The 16,327-nt window shown below is 36.6% G+C and overlaps 2 protein-coding genes across 5 annotated transcripts in view; both read left to right on the top strand.

The window, feature by feature from the left end:
* The first annotated feature begins 1,714 nt into the window (after positions 1-1,714).
* Positions 1,715-7,976, top strand: ube2d1a (ubiquitin-conjugating enzyme E2D 1a). Its single transcript, XM_077239322.1, has 7 exons — positions 1,715-1,823; positions 2,460-2,523; positions 2,613-2,644; positions 2,761-2,838; positions 2,915-3,020; positions 7,118-7,211; positions 7,491-7,976. Exons 1-7 carry the CDS (start codon positions 1,737-1,739, stop codon positions 7,534-7,536), a joined length of 507 nt encoding a protein of 168 aa, XP_077095437.1. The 5' UTR covers positions 1,715-1,736; the 3' UTR covers positions 7,537-7,976.
* A 643-nt stretch (positions 7,977-8,619) lies between these two features.
* Positions 8,620-16,327, top strand: part of bicc1a (BicC family RNA binding protein 1a) — a 34,289-nt gene continuing 26,581 nt past the window's right edge. Inside the window, exon 1 of one of the 4 annotated variants that reach the window (XM_077239367.1) lies at positions 8,620-9,119. In XM_077239367.1, coding sequence (XP_077095482.1) covers positions 8,924-9,119 — 196 coding nt within the window. In that variant the 5' untranslated portion in view covers positions 8,620-8,923. The remainder of the gene's footprint in view (positions 9,120-16,327) is intronic. The other 3 variants (XM_077239368.1, XM_077239366.1, XM_077239369.1) reach the window with 3 other exon arrangements.

Genomic DNA, 16,327 nt, shown 5'->3' with positions numbered 1-16,327 from the left:
CACAAAACACACCGTAAATAATCATGCAAACATACTTTTATCTTGCTATTTTTGTCCCCTCCTCTGTCATTTTTGTCTTTCTATTTTCGGCACCAGAGGGATACGTCCTTTTTGTGACATGGCTTAACATTACCGAGACTATGCACAGTTGCTCACGAATTGTCTATGCACGCGCGAGGTGTCTAGATTATGCGCAAGCACACCGTAAATAATCATGCAAACATACTTTTATCTTGCTCTTTTTGTCCCCTCCTCTGTCATTTTTGTCTTTCTATTTTCGGCACCAGAGGGATACGTCATTTTTGTGACATGGCTTAACATTACCGTGACTATGCACAGTTGCGCACGAATTGTCTATGCACGCGCGAGGTGCCTAGATTATGCGCAAGATTTAAACGCTGGCAAACCCAGCAGCCGTTGTAGGCAGGTATATTGATCATGAAATCAGAATTTACTTGTTTTTAATTATTCATTCATTCATTCATTCATTCATTCATTCATTCATATTAATTCATTCATTTATGTCACTTGTTTAAGCCATCTAAAAATTTTTTTTTAGATTTTTCGACTCGATTGGGGGGCCCCCTGGTGGCCAAGGGGCCCCAAGCAGCCGCTTAGTTCGCTTATGCCTCGGGCCGGCCCTGAGCAGGAATATACTGCACAGTGCTCTGAAATCTACTGCTGGTATGCAACGCAAATAGGAGTATGACCTGCTTAATATGGCGACCGCATTTCTTGCGCCACAGCGGCCAATAGGGCATCTAGTGTCTATATGATATCTATGGTTACGTCGTTTACCTTTTACAGTCTATGGTCGTAACTGTTTCGAAATGGTTCACCGCTTGGGGGCGATGATCTCAGTAAACCATAGACTGTAGGCTGTGTAAATGAATCATGTGGATGCACTGAGACCGCCCCCCAGTGTCGAACCATTTAACAAGGGTCTATGGTTTTTACCTGATCTCTGATCAGGTCGATACATGTGTAGACGGTTTAATTAGACATTAATATTTAAAGGAATAATATAAGTTAGTCTCTATTTGCCTGTTTAGCTGAGTCATATAGTAACAAGTAAAAACTGATAAAAGAACACATCTTATACAGACTCAATATTTCACAATCAAACATTTGCAATGGGTTTTTAAAAGGTGTTTTTATGCATGTTTGGCCTGAGTTTTGTTGCATTTACACTGTTCTAATCAGCAGGGGTCACCAGCGTGTGGCGTCTCGAACGCTTCGAAACAGTGAACCATTTTTGCGAATTGTTTATCCCATCACTACAGGTATCAAGACGGGTTGCATATTTACCTTGACCTTATTCTCTCCTATTTATATTCGTATTTCGTATCACTCTTAGTAGCACTACTAAGTTACTAGCGGTCTCAGTAACATTGAATAACAGGACACAGCTATTTTTATTATTTATTTATTTAGTAATAATGAGAGGATTTGTGTGCAGACCTCAGAATTCACTCATTGCTGAGAACGCCTGAGTTTTTGTCCATTGCTAACTTAAACACGTTTGATTAGCCTTTGCGTTCAAGAAATCAACAAAACACATTCTAAATAAACCTCTGACATTCTCAAGAGCGCAAACACAGATACGCAGCGGATCGTCTGCCAAATCAGCTTCGCTAATATGCTATTATTATGGAGAAAACGGATCCTATGGGAAGCTTTTCACTTTTCCCTCCTAACAGGTTACAGGGACTTTTATTTTGAATTAAACTCCCCTCATGTCCGCTCTCTTATTATTGTACTCTTCACATCCTCTGGCGGAGAAAAGAAGCGGAGATCTGATGGCTTTGAAAAGGATTCAGAAGGTAATATTTTTATTTCTTAATAGAATACATGTCTTAAAAGTAGATTAGCTTTAAGGCTATCCAAGAGATCTACACACAACAGATGCAGTGAACTATCTCTCTGTCCACATTACTATGTAAAGTCGGAAGATCAGAAGAATTTATTTTTCGGCCAGATGAAAAGATCTTTATGTCGAAAACAAAGCGAACTCAAGTCTTAAGACATCAGAAAATGTTAAATTATAAATGTGATAAGTATGCCATCGACGAGAGATGTTTTAAGCAGCTGTAGTTAAACAAGGTTAGCCATATTTAAATACAAAGAATAGTCAGCTTAGACAGTGAGTAATTTAAACATATAATACATAAATATGTAAAATATGTTACGTTATAATAATATAACAATTAAACATATGTTATATTTAAAATAAATGTAATCTGAAAGTCTTGACAACATTATATAATGTGAGTGTGTGTTTGTATAATGTGTGTGTGTGTTCTACACAAATTTACTTAACTAAAGCAGAAATAGAGCTAAATTAAAGCTAGTCAGAAATATGCAAGTAAACCTTTATCCTTGTTTGAATTGAAACCTTGCTTCTTAAATCCGTTTTCGACACATAGAAATGTTCTCGTCTTTTTCTACTGTATTTGTAGGAGCTACAGGACTTGCAACGGGATCCACCCTCGCAGTGCTCAGCCGGACCACTCGGAGAGGACTGTAAGTGTCTCCACCAACAACATACTCAATTATGGCCTTCAATTCTTTGACAGGACAGTCTTCTCAATATATTTTATTTGCTCTTTCAGTGTTTCACTGGCAGGCGACAATAATGGGCCCAGTAAGTACACATGCATAATTTCAGGTCAATGTTTATTTTGTGGAATTAGCAATTGGTTCAATAAAAAAGGAATTAGCTTTTGTCATTCACACACTCTTTCTTTATCTCCCACCTAGGGTGATAGTCCATATCAAGGAGGGGTTTTCTTCCTCACAATCCATTTCCCGACTGATTATCCCTTTAAACCACCAAAGGTGAGAATTACATCTGTTCTTACCTCATCCATAGATTATTTGTTCTTAGATATTTGACATTATGTTTCTCTGACAGCTTGCCTTCACAACAAAAATTTACCACCCAAATATCAACAGTAATGGAAGCATCTGTTTGGACATTCTGCGCTCCCAGTGGTCACCTGCCCTCACGGTATCCAAAGGTCAGAGAAAACTCTTATCCAACCTGGATGGTCTTTCCATCATAAACATGTCCAATTTGACAACATCTACATCTGGGCTGGGCAACTCTGGCCGTCAAGATACACTTTCCTACAGAGTCTATCAAACTAACCTGCCTGTAGCGTTCTAGCAGTGGCGGGCCGTGCATTTCACACCTAGGCCTTCAGTGGTGTCCTACCTGAATTAATAACTTTTAATAGTGTAGCAGCGCATAGACTCTCTATAATTGTTGTGAAATTGCTGTTTTTATGTTGCACCAGCAGTTATTGGGTTAATGCGGTGAGTTTAGAAAAGGCCGGGTAGAGAGAAACGAGCGAGTGAGTTCGGCGTGTGCGCTAGTGTAGGCTACAGTGGCTCTTGCGTTCCAATTATAAGTTCAGAAACGGAGCCTCCCTTGACTTGTCGTTCAAGGGTTACAATGGTCCCTTTTCAGACATTACAATAGTATGAATGTTTGAAAAAAAGTTTCGATCATAAATTTAAAAGAAAAATGAAGAAGAAATTCACATTCACCACGGAAAAAACGGTGGCAAAAAAAGCATTTTACTCACCAAAACGACTGATTATTTTTTACACAAAATCCATCCTTATTTCTTTGCTTCAAAGACTTCGAAGAATTAAATTACTGCCGATGACGATTAAAAGCTTGAGCGTTCAGCGGGGCTGGAGTCGGGACATGACTGAATGGTCTCTTGCACAATCTAGCCATCAGTGCATCGTAACTAAAGTTTATATTTTTCAAGTCTTCTTAATTCTTATCAGTTTAAACATTCAAGCGGTTTTAAACTATCCAGTAAGCTACTCGCGCACTCTCTGAGAGAGTTGCAGTGCGTGCATACATAGAGTAGGCTACAGCTCGCGAGAAACTAAAGTTATTTTTCGCGGATTATATCGCTTTAATGGGGGAAAACCGCATAATTGTGTAAAACTTCCGGTCTTGGTAAGTATACTCATAAACACAGTCGGTTATGTATAAAACGCATGTGACAGTGTGACAGACAGTATAATGAAAACAGCAATGGATCCGTGCACTAGCTGTAAAAGTGACAGCAGCCATAGGCTATGCGTCTGTCATTAATGTTGTCGTCAAAACAACAAAAGACAGCTTTAATTGTAATGAATGAGAATTATTAGCCTATGTATTTAATTTAATCAGGAAACAGAACTAAAAGACTATGTGTTATTTTACATTTGATTACTTTATTATGTTTCTGTAGTATTTCTGAATATTGGTGTTAGACCTACACACATTTAACATTTAATTCAAAGATTGAAATCAAGCTTCCTTGTGTTGTGTAAACTCTTAACAACAAAATTACCACATTGTAAAAACGCAATGAGTGAGCAAACATTTAGGCGAGATAAACATAATAAGAAAATTTTCAACAACAACAAAAAAAATGTCTATATCGTCATAAATATCATTATCGCAAATATTCTTGAAATATCGTGATATAATTTCGAGGCTATATCGCCCACCCCTAATGTGTAGGCTACAGCTGCCCCATGCTCTCACTCAGATTTTTGAAGGAAATCAATGAGATCAGTGAGACTTTTCAGGGCTCCAGACTAACTTTTCCACTGGTTGCACTGGTGCTACCAACTTTCTCAGTTGGTCGCACCAACATATGATTTGGTCGCACCTTTTTTTTTTTTTGGTACATGCCATGGGATTAATCAATGCATGTTGATGAATAGTGGTTTTAATGGACCAAGGCTAGCAAAGGCTTTCTGGGTTGCAGCATAAATACCTGTAATATATTATATAAAAACATTTTTATATTTATACTATATTTATTATATAGTATAAATATAATTATATTATTTTTACGTTTTATTATATATTACGTTATATTATATTACATTTTTAACCCAACATTTGGGTTTGTCCATATTTGACCCAAATTTGAGTTTAAACAACCCAGCATTGTTTAGGAGTGTATAAATCTATCTATTTACATTTGAATTATATTATATCTATCTATCTATCTATCTATCTTTCTATCAGCATCATCTTTCTATCTTTTAAAAATCATTAAACATTCAAATGTATGCATTACATTTTAAAAGATTAGAGTATTATAATACGCTGATACAGCTTTTCCGTTATCAAAGTTTATAGTTGTAACAAAAATCAGAAATCTCACAATCCTTACCTTCTGCATTTTATAATCATTTTCCTCTGTCGATCGATTACTATCATCTAACCGCTGAAAAGACGTAGGAAGGGGCTCGGTATTTCGTGAGACCTTTTCATTTTTATATGCCTTAATTCCTGAATTCGTAATTGGCGCGTTTCACAATCAGTGTGCAATGCGCGTGACGTGTACATTCGTCAATAAATAAACTGCACGTGTCTTGCGGAAGAACACTGTAGCCAGAGCTACTTCTCTCCGTTAATGTCTATGGCGAGTCACGCAGGCACTGGGCAACTCCGCAGCCGAGCCCGGGATAAAATAGTCAGAATATAAACACTTATTATAAGCGTACCGTAGGGATTCAGGATAAGTCAAAAACACCGTTTAGAAAATGGATTCATGATGTACTCGTTCATTATGAACATAAGTTACGGACTGCAGCAGCTGGTACAACGGCGTTCTGTTGCGCGTGCGTGCACTCGCACAAATGCGACCACATACAATTTTAACTTGCACATTCTCAAAAAACGGTCGCATATGCGACCAATTTTGTCGCAGTCTGGAACCCTGCTTTTGCCTCAAAATCATTCGTGGCACACATAGTCAGTTCTGTTTTACCTGGACAGATCGAATAGAGTTCCGTGACCCTGCATTAAGCTCAGACTGAATAAGGGATTTTTTCTGATAGGTTTAAACCTGCTGGGGGTCGAGGAGGGAAAGAAACATTAATTTGTGGGTTGACAACTATTAAATCTACAGGAATATATTGTAGTTTACGCAGTTCGCTACAGATGCGGTAAGCTAGCTCTGACTAACAGTAATAGGAAATAGTACGTGGCATTGATTTAAAAAAAAAAAAAAAAAAAAAAAAAAAATAGGAAATAGTACGCGATCTGAACATCCAATCAAAGGACGTGAAAATGGCGATGTCATTGTATGCCTGCTAGATGGTCCCGGTGCAGTCAAATCGTAATCTGATTGGCTGATTAAATCTGACTGATTATATGATTGGTTAGAGCAACAGTTTCATTGCCATTCATTTTAAGCTACAGCGCTCGCACTATCGATTCTGAAGGCCTCAAGGCAGATTTCTTTGACCCTGACAACACGATGGCTGAAATATGATTGGATAAAAGCTCGAACATAAACATAAACTACTGGAAGAAGCCCAACCAAGAGAAAAGCTATGAAATTAAGAGAATGGATTATTGAGAAATTATTTAATACTATTCATGGAAAAATATATTAAAGTGCAAGTCAGTGATTCTGATAGTGTTTAAGCCAGCAGAGAAAGCCTGACGGCCCACCACTGCGTTCTAGTAATCCTAAAGACCGTCAAACATACACTGAACTCCCTGTTGATTAACCCAAACCTGGCTTACTCCAGGTATGCTGGCTCCAAAAACGCGTCTGGGAGTAAGTTCAGCCACAAGCACAAGACATTTTCAACAGAGCGTTCAGAAAAAGCACCCCATATTACTTATTGTTTTGTGTAATGGCTATTTGCTCAACTTCTAATGTGTGTGCACTATTTTGGATGGGTTCAATGCAGAGGACAAATTACAAGTATGGGTTACTATACTTGGCCTGTCACTGCATTCTTATAGTTATTATTTTGAAAAATATGTAAAATCGCTTATAAGGCACTAACTTGATGAGAAATATACTTGTTTTAATAAATAGAACATTAATTAGAAACATTATGAAATACAAAACAATTTTTTTTTATACTGTAAGTGATAATGTTGATTTAACCTGGAAAATGTGTCAACAGTAAGTATAACTGGAACATGAATTTATATTAGAAAGTTTGCCCTTGCAAAGAATATAAATATATACCTAAAATGGATTCAGCATTAAGCACATAATGTGACTATTTCATAAAATATGAGCAGTATTCATGTTACTGATTCTGCTGTTGTCTGTTGTTTTTTCCCCAGTTTTATTATCCATATGCTCACTACTTTGTGACCCAAATCCAGATGACCCTCTAGTTCCAGATATTGCTCACATCTACAAATCTGACAAAGATAAGTAAGTGACCTTGTGTGTATGGCTCTCTCTCTCTCACTGTTTTTATTGCTAAAATAACTACATCTGCTTGAACCATCTTCTTCTGTGTGGTTTACCCATACTACATTTTCATATCTTTTCTACACTTTCTTCTTTTATTACTATCAAACAATACGTAACATGTTTAAGTACCAAATTACTCAAAATTTTCAGCTGTAAATCTGGCACTTCATGAATACTTATTTTAATATCAGCTGAGTGCTTTTGTTTTGGATGAAAATGGTTATTCCTGTGTTTTAGGTATAACAGACTGGCAAGGGAATGGACTCAGAAGTATGCAATGTAACTGGACGGCAAGATTTTGAAATGATTGCACATGGACATTATTACTGCACACAGCTCTACAACGCACCTGTACAGAAACAAGACGTTTACCAACAAATAAACCTCCCCCACCTCTCACACACACACACACACACACACACACACACACACACACACACACACACACACACACACACACACACACACACACACACACACACACATATATATATACATACACGCACAACTATACAAAAAATCCTTGTTCAGGAGGCCGAGTCACTTGTTTCTGTTCACAGAGGCATCCTGGAACAACCAGGATGTGTCAGTTAACACATAACAAAAAAAATATTGTTTTATTTTCAAACGGATTAGCTACATTTTAGTAATTTTATTGTATAGAAATAAATACAATACTGGATCATTTTTATTGTTTTTGCATTAAAAAGTGTTATTATAAAATATGTGTCTGGCTGCAGCTGTTTTATGATGACTCTTGCATTATTAGAAAGAAAGGGAATGAGATGTTTTCCATATGTGTGTGATTTGGAATTGGTTCACATCAGGGATCAAACTACATACTGCTCACGCTGCGTGGTAGATTTGTGCCATTAGATGGCGATGTTTCTCCGTTTTATTCCCACCATAAGGATTTAATTTCATGCAGAGACGCTTTTTTAATGCGTTTTTATAAAGGTTGTTTTCATATATAAGTTTCAGTGACGTCCTCATAATAAAAAAGTTTAATATACGTGATAAGTTAATTGAAGAATAATCTTTTTGTCTATGTTATAGAGTTTTCTACAAAAAGGGGGTTATTTAATGTAACCGTTATGTAAAAAAAAATACACTTCCCTAGCACTTTAGCTTATCTTACAGAATTTATATATATATATATATATCATACACACACACGCCTGTCAAATGAAAAGCATTCTAATCAAAGAATCATTGAATAGGTGCATGCAAAGTAGTTTTGTAAGATTTATTTAAAATATATATATATATATTTTTATTATTTTTTTTTTTTATAGGCCTATATATTTATATTATACGTTGGTCGACGAATGTTTTATTTTCCGCGCACGCATGAGAAACTAGGCGCGCGAACTGGATATGATGAAGAGAAAGTTTGGGAGGAGAGTGGGCGGTTATCCTGACACGTGAATGCTCCCATAGGAGCATAACCCATCCATGCATCCATGTCCTCCAACTATAGAGTGTTCTGGTCCTGGAGCCAGAGGAAAAGTGGAGGGGAGCGGAATTAACGGCAGATTGATTTTCTCGGGGGCAGTAACTTTAAGGGACTTAAAAAACTTGCCTGGAAATTGGAATGTTTTTCTCCTAATGTTAACTTGCCGTATGCCTGTTTTACATATGAACCCCGTTTAGTAAGTTTGACACACTTTATGGGTGCAATGGCTGAGCCGCTGAGTTTCATGCATCATGATCATGGCTCCAGCAGCGAGCGGAGCGACGACTCACCGTCTGCCGTGTCTGAGGATGACTCTATCGGCCACTGCGGCCACATCTCCCCGCCTGACCTAGACTGGACCGAGGAGAGGTTTCGAGTTGACCGTAAGAAACTAGAAACTATGTTACTGGGTATGTTAACTTCTTAAAAACTCCCTAAAAGAACTGGGAAGACAGTTTGATGTATTGAAAATACGTTTAGCTAACATTGCAGTGTTGCTTGGCGTCGAGTCACATAAATAGTTCTGTCTAAAAATATCACAATGTTTCCTCGAAGTACATCTTGAAGGAGATATGTGTTGACTACGCTGCTTGTTGTGTAAAGTTAGAGCATGTAGACCAGTATTGGGATGTTTTATTTAGCTAACGTTAAGTAGCCTATACGATAGACATTCACATGAACTAACAATCATTTTTGGGAACTTTGCATTTGAACTTAGGCTCTTGCATGCACTCTAGACTTTCATAAATGATCATGGTTAAGAAAGAAGTTCGTGTAATTAATTTATTTTAGTTTCATGAAATATTTACATGAAATGCTTGCTTATTTCCAGCCATTTCAAAGCATTCAGCAGTTCCACAAACACTCTGATTATTATTTTCCTGTTTAACACCACAAAGCTGATGAATCAATCTGTACTGTATAAAGCGCTATATAAATAAAGGTAACTTGGCTTGGCTTGGCTTGACTTTCGGTTGAACTATCCCTCATTAAAAACCTGTTTATGTCTGTAGATTTGAAGCAAAACCTGATTTTGTTGAGTTACTGTATGAGGACCCCTTAAAAATGTCCTCAAGTCAATTTCTAACATGGTTCACTATGTTTGGGAGAATATTTTCAAATATTTGGGTGCATAATAATGCTTAGAAACACAGACTTTTGAAGTCATATATGTGACCTCTTATATATGCAGTGTTTTTATACTAGGATAATGAAATTCGCTATATTTTAACCCTAAACCAGACCTACAAATATAAAAATGATAACGGGTTTGTGTGAAGTAAAATATATTTTGGCTGATTTATGATTGGTTTGGTATTGGCCTATTCTAAACATGTACAAAAGTTCTGGTCTGTTATAGCAGGGCCTATAGTTTACAAAGACTGCTTTTGTTAACATGCATTCAAACCAACCATACTCAGTGTAGTTAGGGCCACAGATGACATTCATTTATAGATGTGTATGTGCATTTTATTTATTCTACTTAGTTGTGTATTGGGAAACATGGAAAAAATAAGACCCTCAGCACCATTCTACCACATTTGAGTGTGTTCATCATGTGTGCAATTGCATGAGTGAATGCTTCCCTGACATTTGGACCCCAGGTCAAAGGTCAGTTCAGCATGAGAGAGCTCAAGAGCACCAGGAAAACTTCCATAGCAAGGCTACCCCATTTTCGAGACGTTCAACAACACCTTTCACATCACACAAACTGATATACTTACGCTACAATCATTGTTGTAGTGATGTAGACATTTTTCCCACACCTATGATTCAGTGACTCGTAATCATCCCTTTGCTCCGGATGATGTGCAACATCTGGAGGTGTTTGAATGGTTGTTGTTTTGATTGGTTGGATGAGCAGTAGGCGTGATCATAAATCCAGTGATGTGTGTTTTTTGTGTGAAGGTTTATTGTGTGGGAAAGTTTTGCTCCCCTTTTCCGGGAAATAGGAGAGAGGCTGAGAGAAACAAGACAGAGAGGGTCACAATTAAAACCATTTTTCTTAAAAATAACATTAGTGAACGCGGCAAGGCAGAAACAGAGAGGAGACCCATTCTTGTGCTTTTCCCCTTTGGCCAGACCACAACTAAATCAGCTCATTTTTATAGACTTCTTCAGAAAGACTAATGGAAGGAAGTGGATCATCACCTATGATTCATGTTCACGTAAGGGAATCTGAGCAGCTTTAGGGTTTTGTCGGAAAGCACCAAAGAAAGATAGTCATACTTTTTTGTCAAATAATCACTCACGCAAGTGGAAATTAGAAGGGAAAAACATGCAAACGCACTTTAATGACTGTTTTTCCTCTCTCTCACTTTCTTTTTCTCACTAACTTTTATGGTAATAGTTTGTATATTAGAATGCAGTTTTCTCTTTACCCCAATGAGTGTTACATCAGATGTCTGGTTTTGATTAAAAACAGAGGAATGTGTGCTGGCCTGACCTTCTATTCTGTGTGATAAGAAATTCTAAAAAGAATGTCGTGTTTGTTTAGCAGAGTTTATTCCAGCACTTTATGGAAATCAAATGCCCCCCTCAGTGAATATGTGATTAAAATTGTGGGTTTTGTGGGTTTTTCTCTGTCACAGTAGGATGTGAATCTATATATTAAGCTTTAAAGGTCAATGCATCTCACACCTGTCAGTTAAATCCTTGTTTTTGTGTGTGAATGTGTGTTAGTGTGTGGGTCGGGTTTGTTACCACCAAAAGTTTGCTTGTATTTTATTAATTTGCTTATGCATTTGTCTTCTAACATGTGGGTTTTATTTATTGAGTATATTTTCGTCTGGGTGTATGTTAAGTGCATCATTCTTAACATGCTGCATGTGTCTGGCATGTTGAGTGAAGCAACAGGAAGTGCGTTGTGTTTGGGGAATGTGCTTATGGCTCAGCGGCAGCGCGCTGTTGCCAGGGAAACACAAGTCTGTTACCTTGGATTTTGATTTCTTTATTTACATTTACATTTATGCATTTGTCAGACACTTTTATCCAAAGCGACTTACATTGCATTTCAAGGTACACATTTTAAGTTCTTATCAGTTCTCTTTACGTGCATGTGCAATTTGAATATTAAAAGGCACATTTGCATCTAATTTAGATGTTTAAGCAATAAATCAATATAAAACCGACAATGATTTGTATTTATGAATTATTAACCACTCGTTGTAGTATTAGAATCCTTTATAGAATTAGAATTGGTGCAGTTTTCTTCTAAGAAGCCTTCTGTTTTTATGTTTACAAATGTAAATCCATTTCTTGGACTTAATACTTCAGTTATTTTAATAAGATACTTAATACTTGAGAGATAAATCTTAAAGAACTGACTTTTTGGATTACTAAGACTTGTGTTTGGCAGAAATACTCCAAATCTGTTGTGGGAGAGTTTTAGTTTGGCTGCAAACTCATCTATGTTCATAACCTGTCATACAAGGATACAGTTTCATCCTCGAGTCTCGACACGGAGAGATGAGATGTTCACATTATTTAATTCACATTATTGCCTAATCCTTTCCAGTCAATACCTTCGAAGGGGTCTTGAATGTGTTTTCGGCACATCTGTATGTTATAATCCAAAATATTTTTGCTGTTTATATTGCCAGATTATTGTGCTGTTTTCCATCTTAAATTGAATAATTTCACAGACGTGTCTTTTAGTGGGACACATTGTTTCTGAAAGGCATTCGGCTTTGAGCTCTAGAGTTTACATTCATGCAGACTGCTTGCTTTTAGAAGTTGCAAAAGAAAAGGTTGCAACTTGTACAACCAGTCTGCAATAGATGTGCTGTCAGCAGCATGTGTGCAATCTCAAGTTATGACATGGCGAATAAATTGTTTGAGAAGATAAAAGCTCTGAATCTTTTTTGAAAGCTCTTGAAGTACTTTAGTTTGGGCATTGATAGGCCTGTGTTTATATGTAGCGTGATTTATGTTTCCTGTCGTGAGAGGCTTTGCCGTAACCAATCAGATTATATCTTGCACTACTGTTTAAAAGTTTTTGAGTCGATCTGTATGGTTTTAGAATGAAGTCTCTGCTTCTCAGTAATATTGTGAAATATTAGTATTCCAAACATACATATACATACATACACACATTTTAACAATTTAAAATTGGAGTATTTTTCACCATATATATATTATTTTTTCAAATGTAATTTATTCCTGTGAATTTATAGTAGCCTTTACTCCAGTGTCACATGATCCTTCAGAAATCTTTCTAATATGCTGATTTACTGCTCAAGAAACATTTCTTATTATTGTCAATGTTGAGGTCAGTTGTGCTGCTTAATATTTTTGTGGAAACTGTGATACTTTTTCCAGGATTCTTTGATGAATAGAAAGCTTTAAAAAAAAACAGCATTTATTTGAAATGTAAATCTTTTGCAAGATAAATGGCTTTACTGTCACTTTTGATCAATTTAATGCATCCTTGCTGAATTTCAGTTTCATTTTTGTCAAAAAAATCTTACTGACCACAAACGTTTGAACTGTGGTATAGACTGTGACATATCTGACTGCAGAACAAATGGCTTCAATTCTTAATAGTTAAGATTTGAATCCAGATGCTGATCGTGGGTCTGATTCTCTGATCTCTCGCCCACTCTCTGAGCTCCAGAGTTGAAGGGCATTTCCAGGATTATCCGGGAGAAATACACTTAAATTATACAGTTTTGTTCTTACACTCACTTACTCATCACATTCCTAACACACACATAGTTTACAGGAGCTGTGCTATAATCAAATACTACTCTATATTAGGGTTGTAACGGTATGAGATTTTCACGGTATGATAATCGTCTCAGAAAATATCATGGTTTCACGTTATACGGTATTAAAGAATCATTATTATTATAATCATCAGCTACAATGACCCTAAAATGAATGAAAACAGATAGGGTTTTTTGGTTGAACATGGTTTATTAAAACAAATTTTTTTTAATGAGTCTGACAGGTTGTACTAAACTCCTATGAGTTTCAGTCAAGAGTGTATTTGACGATGATTCTTTTAAATAAAATTATGAAATGCTCATTTATTTCTCTCAGAGCAGCTCTGGATATGTTCATGTGTTCACGTCCTCATATAGTGAGTGAGACGGCAGACGCTTTAAACACCATGAGCATCACACATACTACAGAATATAGATTTACAGTATAGCAGTTTTTTGACACACACTCGTATATCGATTTGATTTATTGCACAGCTATATTTTAGATTTATTCATCCATCTATCAAATCGTGCATTTTTCGTGACATCTGCGTCGAAATGGAAATAATACGGCCTTGAGTTATAAATGGAACTTTATCTGCAGGGAGGGATGGTGTTCGCGAATATGGGAGAACATGTTCGACGTATCCTCCTTTTGCAGCCACTCTTCGTCCACATTTCTGGACACAACTGGATATCCACCTTCAAGGAATACCCCACGTTCGTTTTTCGGATACCCAAAGTATTCCCACACTGCAGATTTCAACTTTTATTTCTGCGGGGGAAAGAGATTAGAATTCACAACCTCTGTCTCAGACATTTTCTCTACTGTACATGTATGGGTGGAGTCTTAGCTCAAGTGGATAGAAGTTGCATATGTGTTGGTGAGATCTGTTTTAATTTTTTTTCCAAAACCTTGGATAAGCAAATGTTCACGATATGATAATCATATATGTCAATATCGTGATAAACCGGTATACCGTTACAACCCTACTCTATATCTGTGCGTGAAGCTGTTTCATTAGAGCAGAAACTCAAATGCTGTGGAGTTTTTGTGACCCACATCCTAAATAGAGCACAAGAAAGAGCTGAAATCAACACACACACTGCATTTAACATTCTGTCTGGTTTAAGACTTGTTATTTTCATATTTTTTCTGCATGTGCCTCAGTTCATGTTTTCAATTGGATGTGTGTGTTAGAAAGTGAGTATCATATCTGAGAGAGTCAGAGCTGTGTGATACTGAGTGCTTATAAAAATATATATATTTGTGTTGGTCTGTCTAGTAGTATAGGAACATTTCAGTTCAGGGGTGTTAATCTGTTACATGCTGTACTCATTACAGATGTGTGACCATATGTGTATCCGTGCTGAACAGATACACAACATTGTCCAAACATCTCATGAAACTCTTGATTCAATTTACAGCTTCTGGTAGGAGAGATGTGAAGTGGATTTTCTCAGATTTCTCAGCTTCATAGTGTGAACTTACGACTCAGTCCTCTGTCCTCACAAATTCTGCATCCATCCGTCTGTCTGTCTGTCTGTCTGTCTGAAATTCAATTTGGTAAAAGATTATATATATATATATATATATATATATATATATAATATAATATATAATATGTGTGTATGTATGTGTGTATATATACAATGCTGCTCAGAATTATTTGCCCCCTTGGTAAATATGATAAAAGATAGCTGTAAAAAATAAATCTGCATTTTTTTATCCTTTTGATATTTGACTTCTTGATATAGGGTACTTTTTTATCCCTGAACCAGTTTTTTTTAATCTGTCCATTGAACGTTTGAAAAGTAACTGACACTAATGGAACTTCAAACGGGACGGTCAGATGAAACAAAACAAAAAAAGCTTTTTTTGGCAGCAAACACTTAATATGGGTTTGGTTCATACAGGGATAAAAAAGTACCCCATGTGTAAAATGAAATACTGTATCTTTAATGCTGTGGGCCTAATTTTCTGCCAGAGGTCCTGGACATCTTATTCAGATACATGACATCATGGATTCGATCAAATAACAACAGATAAAAAATTAAAACCTGGCAACCTCTGCAAAATCTTATAACGGGCCATGTGTGGATTTTCCAACGGGACAGTGATCCAAACACAAACATCAAAATTAAAACAAAAATGGGTCACGGAGCACAAAACCAAGCATCTGCAATGGCCAGCCCAGCCCCTGACCTGAACCCTATAGAAAATGAGTTGGCTGAACTGAAGAGAAGAAGCGCCAACATGGATCTGGGAATCTGAATAATCTGGAGACATTCTGTATGGAGGAATGGTCTCTGATCTCTTGTCAGGTGTTCTCCAAACTCATCAGGCATTATAAGAGAAGACTCCGAGCTGTTATCTTGGAAAAAGGAGGTTGCAAAAAGTGTTTAATAAAAGGGGGCAAATAATTGTTCCCAATGTGTTTTGGAGAAAAACACAAATATGTGTTTCAAAAATAAATATCAGAAGGATTAACAATGCAGAATAATTTTTTACAGCCATCTTTAATCATATTCACCAAGGGGGCAAATCATTCTAACCAGCACTGTATACACACACACAAAATAAAATTTTCTGTGGATCTCCTTTCACTCATCTGGAAAAAAAGGCTTAATTTTTAAGATTCTTTCATGCTGTTTTTTTACACTGTTAATGCTAGTTATCTGGAAAATAACTTGTTTATTAAAACTGGGTACAATCAAAGTGTTTCTGCTTGAAATGAAGTAGAATCAATAAATGAAAATATTTGTTATGTGAATGCATGGGTTTGGAAGATTAAAACCATTTATGTCTACTTCTCTGTCTGTCACTGTTGTTTTCATCTCTCCTTTTCTCCGCTTCATGCCTGATCATGCGAAATTGTGATGATACCAGTTCTTTGTTTTCAAAAAGAATC

Source organism: Siphateles boraxobius, unplaced genomic scaffold, assembly GCF_051911475.1.
Source record: "Siphateles boraxobius isolate OS27281-9 unplaced genomic scaffold, OSU_SipBor_1 22, whole genome shotgun sequence".
Classification (NCBI taxonomy): Eukaryota; Metazoa; Chordata; class Actinopteri; order Cypriniformes; family Leuciscidae; genus Siphateles; species Siphateles boraxobius.
This window is presented reverse-complemented; position numbering and strand designations above follow the sequence as displayed.